This window comes from Ranitomeya variabilis, chromosome 7, assembly GCF_051348905.1.
Source record: "Ranitomeya variabilis isolate aRanVar5 chromosome 7, aRanVar5.hap1, whole genome shotgun sequence".
Classification (NCBI taxonomy): domain Eukaryota; kingdom Metazoa; phylum Chordata; class Amphibia; order Anura; family Dendrobatidae; genus Ranitomeya; species Ranitomeya variabilis.
Window position 1 is genome coordinate 198,165,687 of NC_135238.1, and position 13,029 is coordinate 198,178,715.

The 13,029-nt window shown below is 52.1% G+C and overlaps 1 protein-coding gene across 1 annotated transcript in view; it reads right to left on the reverse strand.

The window, feature by feature from the left end:
• The window catches only part of AGPS (alkylglycerone phosphate synthase), a 176,923-nt gene extending 165,656 nt beyond the window's left edge, over positions 1-11,267 (reverse strand). Inside the window, exon 1 of the mRNA XM_077272628.1 lies at positions 10,942-11,267. Coding sequence (XP_077128743.1) covers positions 10,942-11,087 — 146 coding nt within the window. The 5' untranslated portion in view covers positions 11,088-11,267. The remainder of the gene's footprint in view (positions 1-10,941) is intronic.
• Between the last annotated feature and the right edge of the window lie 1,762 nt (positions 11,268-13,029).

Here is a 13,029-nt window from a genome sequence, read left to right on the forward strand (position 1 = left end):
AGGTTTTTTCAACCCCATCTGAGAACAGCATGATGCAGGGGCAGAGATACAGATTCCACTGATGTGTCACTTACTGAGTCACTTGCTGCAGTTTTGATAAAAATCTGTTTTTATAGGCAGCAGATCTAGCAGTTCTCTGCATGCTGAGCTCTGTATAACCCCGCCCACACCACTGATTGGCTGCTTTCTGTGTACACTGTGCATAGGCAGAAAGCTGTCAATCGGAGGTGGATACAGAGTGATACAGGGAACATGAATATCGAGGACTACATGGCAGGTTTGCAAATTGGAAAGTCATTAAAAAAATAAAGCACTTTTTAACACTGTACGTACAAAAAAAATATATATATTGAAGGTGTGTGTTTATTTTTTTGCAGCTGCAAAAACTTGAGATTATTTTGTAGTTCACAGTGCAGATGATTTCTTCATATCAGAATTATGGGCTAGAGACATGGATCACTGATAATCAGAATGATGTATTACATTTTTCCAACGTTGTCTGTCCATGAGGTTTTAATAAGCTGAAAAATCAAGAGCGCAACTGTGCTACATGGCAGCCCAGTAAGTGACACATCACTGGAATCAGGGTCAATATCTGTACATCATGCTGCTTCAGACTAGGTAGCAAAAATCTGGTGACAGATTCCCTTCAAGTAAACCTAATGTATGAGACTTCATTCACCTCAAGGAGCTCAACATGAACTACAGCTACAAATTCACAAAATGGAAATCAGCCCCTCAACAGCCGCTGCAAGGGATAAAGAAGGACTAACTGGGCATGCAAAAGAACAGCCATCCATGTAATACATGACGCTTAAAGAGTTATCTTCGTAAGTGGGCATTGTCTAGAGATGCGCAGATCACTTCCTGCAACCCCAGTCTACAGTCCAGGTCAATGTTCTCTGGCTGGGGACAGGAGCCGCGCCAATTATCTGACCTTCCATGTTCCTTGGTGCGCCATTTGATTCACCAGCCTAGTGCAACGTCATTTGCGCATCGTTCAGGTGATGACGGGCCAGAAGAAAATAACCCTTTAAGTTCACCAAAACGAAAGCCATCCTTACAGAGCAGCTCTGAAAGTGTATGGAAAAGGGTTATCTAAAAAGTATTCTTAAAAAGGAGCACATCAACTAAAAATGACTGTTCAAACCAACGACAGGCGCTCTGTGCACCCTCGCCGCGGACAGAGCAGTTCAGCGCACCCTCGCCGCGGACAGAGCAGTTCAGCGCACCCTCGCCGCGGACAGAGCAGTTCAGCGCACCCTCGCCGCGGACAGAGCAGTTCAGCGCACCCTCGCCGCGGACAGAGCAGTTCAGCGCACCCTCGCCGCGGACAGAGCAGTTCAGCGCACCCTCGCCGCGGACAGAGCAGTTCAGCGCACCCTCGCCGCGGACAGAGCAGTTCAGCGCACCCTCGCCGCGGACAGAGCGGTTCAGCGCACCCTCGCCGCGGACAGAGCGGTTCAGCGCACCCTCGCCGCGGACAGAGCAGTTCAGCGCACCCTCGCCGCGGACAGAGCAGTTCAGCGCACCCTCGCCGGACAGAGCAGTTCAGCGCACCCTCGCCGCGGACAGAGCAGTTCAGCGCACCCTCGCCGCGGACAGAGCAGTTCAGCGCACCCTCGCCGCGGACAGAGCAGTTCAGCGCACCCTCGCCGCGGACAGAGCAGTTCAGCGCACCCTCGCCGCGGACAGAGCAGTTCAGCGCACCCTCGCCGCGGACAGAGCAGTTCAGCGCACCCTCGCCGCGGACAGAGCAGTTCAGCGCACCCTCGCCGCGGACAGAGCAGTTCAGCGCACCCTCGCCGCGGACAGAGCAGTTCAGCGCACCCTCGCCGCGGACAGAGCAGTTCAGCGCACCCTCGCCGCGGACAGAGCAGTTCAGCGCACCCTCGCCGCGGACAGAGCAGTTCAGCGCACCCTCGCCGCGGACAGAGCAGTTCAGCGCACCCTCGCCGCGGACAGAGCAGTTCAGCGCACCCTCGCCGCGGACAGAGCAGTTCAGCGCACCCTCGCCGCGGACAGAGCAGTTCAGCGCACCCTCGCCGCGGACAGAGCAGTTCAGCGCACCCTCGCCGCGGACAGAGCAGTTCAGCGCACCCTCGCCGCGGACAGAGCAGTTCAGCGCACCCTCGCCGCGGACAGAGCAGTTCAGCGCACCCTCGCCGCGGACAGAGCAGTTCAGCGCACCCTCGCCGCGGACAGAGCAGTTCAGCGCACCCTCACCGCGGACAGAGCAGTTCAGCGCACCCTCGCCGTGGACAGAGCAGTTCAGCGCACCCTCGCCGTGGACAGAGCAGTTCAGTGCTCCCTCACTGCGGACAGAGCAGTTCAGCCCAGCATACGGTGGCGCAGTGGTTACCACTGCTGTCTTGTATGTTCTTCCTGTGTTTGCATGGGTTTCCTCCCACATGCCAAAGACATACTGACAGGGAGTTTAGTTTGTGAACCCAATGGGGACAGTGATGTCTGTAAACCACTGTAAATTAATGGCGCTACATAAAAGAGTAAAATACGGTAAATGCTATGGCACTGCTGTGACTAAACGTAACGATACTGTGGTTTATAACATTTTTGGCACTTTTGGCAGAAAAATAGTCCTTTAAATGGAGGACACTACTTCTCACTCACCTACTGCAATAAGCCAACCATGAACTAACCGCACCGCCCCACAGCCAGGGCACACATCCACACCACATGCCGTTTTGATAGGTAACCCTATTGGTAGCACACTAGTACACGCACACTCAACTTTCCCCCCCCAAGCACCTCTGCGTACTCTGACATACACAGTGTAAAACAACCAGGCGATACTTCCCCTCTTCGAGGTGGTGGGTACACAGAGCAACAAGGAACACATGTATATTTTAGATTTAACACAAAATATAAAGTGCTGTACTTATAAAAATTACAAAAAGATAAGAAACCGACATGCGCAAAAGGAAAAAAACGGTATAAACTAAAAAGGGCTTAAAAGAAAAAAAAAAAAGGAAAGCCCATACAGATTAGACTGAAGAACGATTCTGTGCAGAATTCGGTCAGATCTTCAATGGACGTCGTTTCTGGAGGAGATATTGTAATGGGTCTCATGCAGGGGTGCCCTTCCTCCCGATAAGGTGAGAGGACGGCCAATTGTATGAAGGGTGAAAGACAGCATTCTAATTTATGTCATATTATTACACAGGAACCTCCTGGTGGAACAATTCGACTGACTTATTTTGTGCATACTTTTACCATCCTAGACCATAGACACACTATAGTTTGAGTTGATATTACATTGTTTCCCCAAGACTGAAAATCCTGAGCTTGGGTGAACAGAAGTGATTATGTCCACCAATAACAGATATACCCAGGGATGGTGATATCAGATTATTACGGCTAGTACATGGCAATATTGCATGTCCTCTCCCATGTCCCTGGTGCAGGGCTACAGACGACCACTCTGCCTTAGGGGCAGTTATCTTCAACTACTATGTAGCACCTACGGTATTTACTAACGAGGAAGTAAAAAGTAAAACTCTGTCCCTTTAGAAACTCTCAGCTACTCGCTAATTAATTTATCTCCGCACAGATATGCTGCCAGGTGTCCAGGGATATTGGATTTATCTAATCCATAACGCACGGCCTAAAAAAAAAATGGGTAATTTGTGTAAATGTTTCTTTTGTATGCATCATTTTTGCAAAAAGTTGATGAAGAGGAGTAGTCAACAGCGACAGACTTATCAAGTTATGCATTTAGGGTGACGGACACACAAATGTTAAGCGACCACCGATCAGATGTTTAGTAGCCAGTTTACAGAGTCCAACCACAACTCCGATCACACAGAGGGAGTCAATGCGTGTTAGGCCATGTGCACACGCTGCGGATTCCATTGCGGAATTTTCCGCAGCGTTTTTGATAAATCCGCAGTGCAAAACCGCTGCGGTTTTTACTGCGGATTTATCGCGGTTTTTATTGCGGTTTCCGCTGCGGTTTTTCACCTGCAGTTTCCTATTGGAGCAGGTGAAAAACCGCTGCGGATTCCGCACAAAGAATTGAGATGCTGCGGAAAATAAACCGCTGTGTTTCCGCGCGTTTTTTTCCGCAGCATGTCCACTGCAGATTTCATTTCCCATAGCATTACATGGTACTGTAAATGCATGGGAAACCGCTGTGGATCCGCAGCTGCGGAAACGCTGCGGATCTGCAGCATAATCCGCAACGTGTGCACATACCCTTAATGTGCTGCTGAGAACAATGCCGGATTTAAAATCATTTTGAAATAGCGTTTTGCTTCTTTGTTGGCCGTCTGTGATGAGCGAGTGTGCACGGATAAGGTGTTATCCGGGTATGCTCATGTGCTAATAGAGTTCTTTGGCCTGTTTGTTTTGGCAACCCCTGCAAGTGTTGCGGCTGCCAAACAGCCGCAGCGACTCGAATATTTTTTTCGAGCATGCCAAACATACTCAATTAGGACACAAGCATGCCCAGATAACACCTTATCCAAGCTCGCTTGCTAATCACTACTGTGTTTACACAGGTAGATTATTGGGAAAGAGGCATTCCTAGGAACACTCGATCACAAAAGTCAGCCAGTATACATACACCTGTAGCCCTGCTCTGCGCAACTCCTCATTGCCGAGAGCGCGGGGCAGATGGAGGCATGTCTGCTTAGGGTATGTTTCCACGGTCAGGATGGCCGGTGGTATCGCCGCAGCGGCGAAGCCGCTCGGCGCTAAGCCCCGCCCCCTTTCTGGGACGCGATCATGCCGGATGTGTTAACTCTTCACATCCGGGATGATCGCTCTCTCCCATAGCGCCCTGTGATATGCCTTGCGGGGACGCTGCGTCCCGCAAGGTGTACGGACATGCTGCGATCTGAAAAGACGCGCAGCATGTCCGTAGTCGCAGGGCCGCCGCGTGCGGGTTTCCACGCATAGTGGAGACGGGATTACATAAAATCCCCTCCACTATGCTGGAACATCTGGACGCTGCTTGTTTGACGCTGCAGCTCTGCGCAGCGTCAAACAAGCAGCGTTTCCTGACCGTGGAAACATACCCTTATACCTACTGGGAAGCGTGAGCAATCAGTAGTGTCCAGCATTGTCCCATTCATTACACAATACCTGCCATTCACTCACAAGGCCCGGCAGGTATCAGCAACTTCACCTGCACTGTTCAATGTAGTAATGAGCAGAGCAAGACTTAAAGGGGTTTTCCACAAACAGAGCACACTTTAATCAATAGATTTTGCAACAAAAATAAAGTTCAACAATTGAATGTGTTGATGATTTTTTTTTTTCCTGTACCGAGATGATCTTATAAAGTTGCCCCTGTATCTGACCATGCAGGAAAATGGCCTGATCAAACCACATCCATAACACAGGAGGAAGTAAAAGAGAGTATACAGACAGGACAGCATGGGATCACAGAGGATTGCTTTCTGGGAGGTAAAACATTGGTTTTAAAAAGGCAGCAAAATGTTTTTGCTTCCAGCTGTGATCCCATGTTGTAATGCCTGTATACTCTTTCGTCCTCCCCTGCCCAGGAGCTGTGATGATCAGACCATGTTCCTGCAGGGTCAGACACAGCCATTACACAGTACACAGCAGGGCCACATTTATAAGATTATCTCTGCAAAGGAACAGCTTTTAAACACATCCAAATTGTGAAACATTAGCATTCCAAAAATTGTTAACTTTTTTTTTTACTCACTTACACAGCGCCATTAATTCCACAGCGCTTTACAAACATGTACTTTGCTCGCGGAACAAACCCAAGCTTTAAGTCTGAACATGTTGCAAATTTTGGCATAAATCAGCACATGCTTATAGTTCAAAATTAAGCCACGTTCACACGTACAGTATTTTACATGAGTATTTGTGGGGATTCCAGAAAAATAGGAGAACAAAGGAAAAATGTTACCGCCTGCTAATCAGAAGAGGTGTTCAAATGCCAGTAAATAGGAAGGAAGGTGTTCTCCGGGCCAGCAGACATGGACTACCACCATGGCCACAGAACCAAGGTCTTGCAAATGTTTTCTCAATTCTAGCACATAGATACATTTAACTTTTGGCCACAATCATAAAAGTGTCATATCGGAGATTTGGATCAAAAAGTCCAAGATAAAAAAAAACACAAAGTAACTTTACAATCAGGGACGGACGTGGGAAGGTCTCGGCAAATTCAGAGAAAAGGAACTGAATAAAGAGTTATTATTTAGTGAGATATATCACAAAATTTCTTAACTTTGCTTGTACTATTGTTTTACAAAAACTTTGCTTTCTGGTTAGTTGCCATGGGCAATATTATTTTAGCAGTTTTTCAGGAACAAGGGCGACCACCAGAATAAATATCTCAAAGGGAACCTGTCCGTTCTCTTAAACGACACAAAATATAATAGTGGAATTCCATTTTTTTCACCATTTCAGCTCAGTCAAAAAAAAAAAAAATTCAGTACACTGCATGGTAAAACGAATTGTGTCATTAAAGACTACAACTTGTCCATTAAAAAATAAATAATAATAAAAAATAAAAAAACAAGCCCTCATATGCAATGCAAATATGCGCCACTAGGAAGTTGGGGGGTAGCGATAATCAGCAGTGATCTCTCCAATATCCAGGATTGCACACGGAGAGGGAGCTCTGCTCTTCATTCAGTTATTAGAATACAAAGCAACTAACCTTAGCCTATATTTAGGCTGCATCAACCCATCTACCCCATGCACAAATGTCCTGTTTTCTGACTCTCCCAGAAGACTGCAAGTAACCGAAACGCGCGTCGGGGTTCTGTTGCCACACCACGGCAGGAGGCATTTGTAACCATTATTACTTTTCCCTGATTTGGTTTGACATGGCTTTGGTTTTCTCATCCTTACCGTGACAAATACTTCCTTGTATATATTTGCTCAGTTGTCGTTCATGTGTTATCATTAGCCTCCAGCATTTACCTATTTAACACACCAGCTACAATATTATACTACATTCCCTCTCGCTATGATGTGGTGTCATGTACTGGCTGGTCCACTTTATGCTCTCAACATTAATATTTAATAAGGCTTTTATTTTTCACACTGTGGTTCTCTCTGCATACGGTAATTTTCTTAGGTTGGAGTTACGCTTGCGTTTAAAAATTAGGTCCGATATTGATCCAGAAATATAGGACGAGTGTCACGCGAGTACAATGCGATTCTCAACAAGTAGCATCAGTCTGACATCAGCTTTCACATACAGTAATTCTCTGTTATTTTAAGCTGGTTTGACAACTAATAAAACAATCTTTATAGAGAGGTCATTGAGATGTATACGGGAATCAGTGCTTTACGCTTGTAGTTTTCTGTACTTGTATTTATTTCAAAATAAAATAAATAAAAAATGGCATTCTATGTATGTGAAAGGTTCGAGCTTGGGTATAAAGTCAATACAAGTCACCATGACATGACCTGATAAAAATCAAATAATACAAACACACATTAGATGTCTGTCCCCGATTCACCGCAGACAGGACGGACCAGATGCGGCACCACAGAAAAAGGCACACAAGGTGTTCTCTATTAATCTCATGTTATAACCACAGCAGTCTATCTACAGCGAGCAATTACTGATACAACGGCGGCGATAACCAGTCATAATGATAACGACTTGAATAAATGTAACGGTAATAGAAATGTAATCTTATTTGATATAAAGAGTAATTTCCTCTCTATAGATGTAAAATGGGGTTCCCCAAATCTGTCCTGATAGCAGATCTCAGGGAAAAGAATGGCTGGGCATATTGGATTTCAGCATGTCTAATCTTTCCGTTTTCACAGGAGATACGGCACCTAAGTAATTGACGGCAGCAGCTTAATTTCCTGTCCACTAAGGACATATTATCCACGGCCTGTTCTCTACCCACTTTTCAAAAATACAGGACTGGTGTAAAAAAGCAAAAAGTTGCAAACTTTTTTGCACAAAAAAATGGCAACATGTACAGACTGAAAACTGGGGAAAACTACTTGATGAATCAGAGCCCAGATCTCCAGAAGTGAAGAATTACAATTGTAACACCAGATTACCAATAACCGAGGTAAAATATCCCTACTGTAAAGAGGCCTTTCTATGTGAGGCTGCCACGGCTTGACACGAGTGAGGATGCAACAGAACAGGCGCTATAGTCTCCGCAGTCCGGGGAGTATGTATATAATGTGCTGATTGTTACTCCTCTGCATGTAAAACTCTGATTGTTCTGCAGAAACGTTTCCTACGGCCCATTCTTGTGTCTGTGTCCCCGCTCGTTGCCCTTTATTCTGCATGAATTTAATACCATATACGGTAATCAGCAGAGGCATTAATCAGATCACAGAGGACAGGAACATCCGGGATTGTCACATTTCAGATCATTCTAACTACTGTAAATCAGCAAAAAATGAAAATCAGGTCACACCCATGTGTAAACCTGTACCAGAACAGGTCGGTCTTACTGCTCCGCAGGACACTTCATTCATTCACCAGGTATACTGGGAAGTATCAGAAAGGAGATAATGCGATGGTGACGAGGGCAGATCAATAACAGAGCAGACCCCACAAGACATCCACTCCCAATCAGCCATGTGTGGGGGGCTTAGCGAGACCGTACAGCGAAACGAAGAGGCACCGAGTCCAGAGAGCCGAGAAGATTTGTAATAAAAAGTTGTTTAAAAAGTAAACATTTAAAGAAACATACCCCTCCTCAGTGCAGCCCAGGGGTAAGAGGCCACCAGATAACCCCACATCGCATTCATGTTCTGCTTGTAGCCACAAAACATGACACGAGGAGTTTGAGGGTTTTTTCTACGTTTTTGTGAATGAGATCCTGTGACAGCTGCATTATACATCCTCTGAAATCACACAGCACCAGAGCCGGGCACCAGCACCAGAGCCGGGCACCGGCACCAGAGCCAGAGCCAGGCACCAGCGCCAGAGCCAGGCACCAGCACCAGAGCCAGGCACCAGAGCCAGGCACCAGCACCAGAGCCAGGCACCAGCACCAGAGCCAGGCACCAGCACCAGAGCCAGGCACCAGCACCAGAGCCAGGCACCAGCACCAGAGCCAGGCACCAGCACCAGAGCCAGGCACAGCACCAGAGCCAGGCACAACACCAGAGCCAGGCACAGCACCAGAGCCAGAGCCAGAGCCAGGCACCAGCACCAGAGCCAGGCACAGCACCAGAGCCAGGCACAGCACCAGAGCCGGGCACCAGCACCAGAGCCAGGCACCAGCACCAGAGCCAGGCACCAGCACCAGAGCCAGGCACCGGCACCAGCACCAGAGCCAGGCACCAGCACCAGAGCCAGGCACCAGCACCAGAGCCAGGCACCGGCACCAGCACCAGAGCCAGGCACCGGCACCAGCACCAGAGCCAGGCACAGCACCAGAGCCAGGCACAGCACCAGAGCCGGGCACCAGCGCCAGAGCCAGGCACCAGCACCAGAGCCAGGCACCAGAGCCAGGCACCAGCACCAGAGCCAGGCACCGGCACCAGCACCAGAGCCAGGCACCAGAGCCAGGCACCAGCACCAGAGCCAGGCACAGCACCAGAGCCAGGCACCAGCACCAGAGCCAGGCACCAGAGCCAGGCACCAGCACCAGAGCCAGGCACCAGCACCAGAGCCAGGCACCAGCACCAGAGCCAGGCACCAGCACCAGAGCCAGGCACCAGCACCAGAGCCAGGCACCAGCACCAGAGCCAGGCACAGCACCAGAGCCAGGCACAGCACCAGAGCCAGGCACAGCACCAGAGCCAGGCACAGCACCAGAGCCAGAGCCAGAGCCAGAGCCAGGCACCAGCACCAGAGCCAGGCACAGCACCAGAGCCAGGCACAGCACCAGAGCCGGGCACCAGCACCAGAGCCAGGCACCAGCACCAGAGCCAGGCACCAGAGCCAGGCACCAGCACCAGAGCCAGGCACCGGCACCAGCACCAGAGCCAGGCACCGGCACCAGCACCAGAGCCAGGCACCGGCACCAGAGCCAGGCACAGCACCAGAGCCGGGCACCAGCGCCAGAGCCAGGCACCAGCACCAGAGCCAGGCACCAGAGCCAGGCACCAGCACCAGAGCCAGGCACCGGCACCAGCACCAGAGCCAGGCACCAGCACCAGAGCCAGGCACCAGCACCAGAGCCAGGCACCAGCACCAGAGCCAGGCACAGCACCAGAGCCAGGCACAACACCAGAGCCAGGCACAGCACCAGAGCCAGAGCCAGGCACCAGCACCAGAGCCAGGCACAGCACCAGAGCCAGGCACAGCACCAGAGCCAGGCACAGCACCAGAGCCAGGCACAGCACCAGAGCCGGGCACCAGCACCAGAGCCAGGCACAGCACCAGAGCCAGGCACCGGCACCAGCACCAGAGCCAGGCACAGCACCAGAGCCGGGCACAGCACCAGAGCCGGGCACCAGCGCCAGAGCCAGGCACCAGCACCAGAGCCAGGCACCAGCACCAGAGCCAGGCACCAGAGCCAGGCACCAGCACCAGAGCCAGGCACCGGCACCAGCACCAGAGCCAGGCACCAGCACCAGAGCCAGGCACCAGCACCAGAGCCAGGCACCAGCACCAGAGCCAGGCACAACACCAGAGCCAGAGCCAGGCACCAGCACCAGAGCCAGGCACAGCACCAGAGCCAGGCACAGCACCAGAGCCAGGCACAGCACCAGAGCCGGGCACCAGCACCAGAGCCAGGCACAGCACCAGAGCCAGGCACAGCACCAGAGCCGGGCACCAGCACCAGAGCCAGGCACAGCACCAGAGCCGGGCACCAGCACCAGAGCCGGGCACCAGCACCAGAGCCAGGCACAGCACCAGAGCCGGGCACCAGCACCAGAGCCGGGCACCAGCACCAGAGCCGGGCACAGCACCAGGCACAGCACCAGAGCCGGGCACAACACCAGGCACAGGATGCCACCTCCCGCACACCCACCTGCCCTGCCCGCCACACCTACCGCTTCTTAGGGATGGAAGGAGCTGCCGGGGCCTTGCACTCGTTGGCAGTCAGGTCTGCCGCGGCCCCGGCCTGCAAGTGTCCGGAGAGGACCCTCAGCCTGCGCTGAGAACAAGCAGACACCGGGGAGCCCTCGGCGGCCGCCATGCTTCCGTGTTGTGCGGCGGGGGGGGGCCGAGGGGAGAGGTCACAGCGTGGGCACTCCGTGGCTTCCCATCAGGCAGCGCGAAGGCCGTTACTAAGCAACCGCAGAACGCCACAGTGTCCAGCGCTCACTGCTCCTCGCTTCCGGATTCACCTGCCAGGGAAGGGGGCGGGGCGTCACGTGATCCAGACGAGGCGCGGTTTTGTTTTGACACTTCAGGGTGTGGGCGACTGAGGAGCGGCCGGAAACGGGAGAGATCAGCGGGGGCGCGCACGGAGGACGGACAGACAGCGCGCGCTATGGCGTGTCCGTGCACAGACCCGGCTCTGTGCACCCCAACACACCGAGCTCACGGTGCTGACTGCCCCAAACGTGTCTGGGCCACAAGGCTGGGCGTTATTTCCACTGTACGCCTGTGGCTTTTATGGTTTTTTGTTTTTTTATAAACTGTAAGAAATCACCCATAGAACATCTGGGAGAAGGCGCCCCCCCAAAAAAAAACGTAGGCAGACCCCCCCCCTGTGTGCACTGTGTGCTGCAGTGAGCAAAGACATTAAAAGCGGTTTCCACATTGGAATAAGTGACCTCCAAACTTCTCTGTAGGTAACAGGACAGGAGCCCGCCCTCCCCGGGGGCTGCAGAGCACAGGCTGGGGGGCGGCAGGGAGAACGGCCAGAGACTCCTCAGCGCTGTCAGTGTGGGGGAGCTGTGGTTTGTAAAGGAAGACGGAGTTTAGGTTATTTGCACACTATCCCCACATTCACCATCCCGCCATGCTGCCCCACATCATATGACCCTCCACAAGCTGCCTCTCCATACTGTCCCCCACATGCTGCCCCACATCATATGATCCTCCACAAGCTGCCTCCTCTCCATACTGTCCCCTCTCCATACTGTCCCCCACATGCTGCCTCCTCGCCATACTGTCCCCCACATGCTGCCTCCTCTCCATACTGTCCCCCACATGCTGTCCCCTCTCCATACTGTCCCCCACATGCTGCCTCCTCGCCATACTGTCCCCCACATGCTGCCTCCTCTCCATACTGTCCCCCACATGCTGCCTCCTCGCCATACTGTCCCCCACATGCTGCCTCCTCTCCATACTGTCCCCCCACATGCTGCCTCCTCTCCATGCTGTCCCCTCTCCATACTGTCACCCACATGCTGCCTCCTCTCCATACTGTCCCCCACATGCTGTCCCCTCTCCATACTGTCCCCCACATGCTGTCCCCTCTCCATACTGTCCCCCACATGCTGCCTCCTCTCCATACTGTCCCCCACATGCTGTCCCCTCTCCATACTGTCCCCCACATGCTGTCCCCTCTCCATACTGTCCCCCACATGCTGCCTCCTCTCCATACTGTCCCCCACATGCTTTCCCCTCTCCATACTGTCCCCCACATGCTGTCCCCTCTCCATACTGTCCCCCACATGCTGCCTCCTCTCCATACTGTCCCCCACATCCTGTCCCCTCTCCATACTGTCCCCCACATCCTGTCCCCTCTCCATACTGTCCCCCACATCCTGTCCCCTCTCCATACTGTCCCTCACATGCTGCCTCCTCTCCATACTGTCCCCCACATCCTGTCCCCTCTCCATACTGTCACCCACATGCCTACTCTCCATACTGTCCCCTCTCCATACTGTCCCCCACATGCTGCTTCCTCTCCATACTGTCCCCCACATGCTGCTTCCTCTCCATACTGTCCCCCACATGCCTCTCCATACTTGTCCCTTTCCATACTGTCCCCCACACACTGCCTATTCTCCATACTGTTCCCCACATGCTGCCTCTCCATACTGTCCACCACATCCTGTCCCCTCTCCATACTGTCACCCACATACGGCCTCCTCTTTGTACTGTCCCTCACATGCTAACTCACATCACACCGTTCTCCACAAGCTGCCCCCTCTCCATGCTGCCTATTCTCCTTTCCATACTAT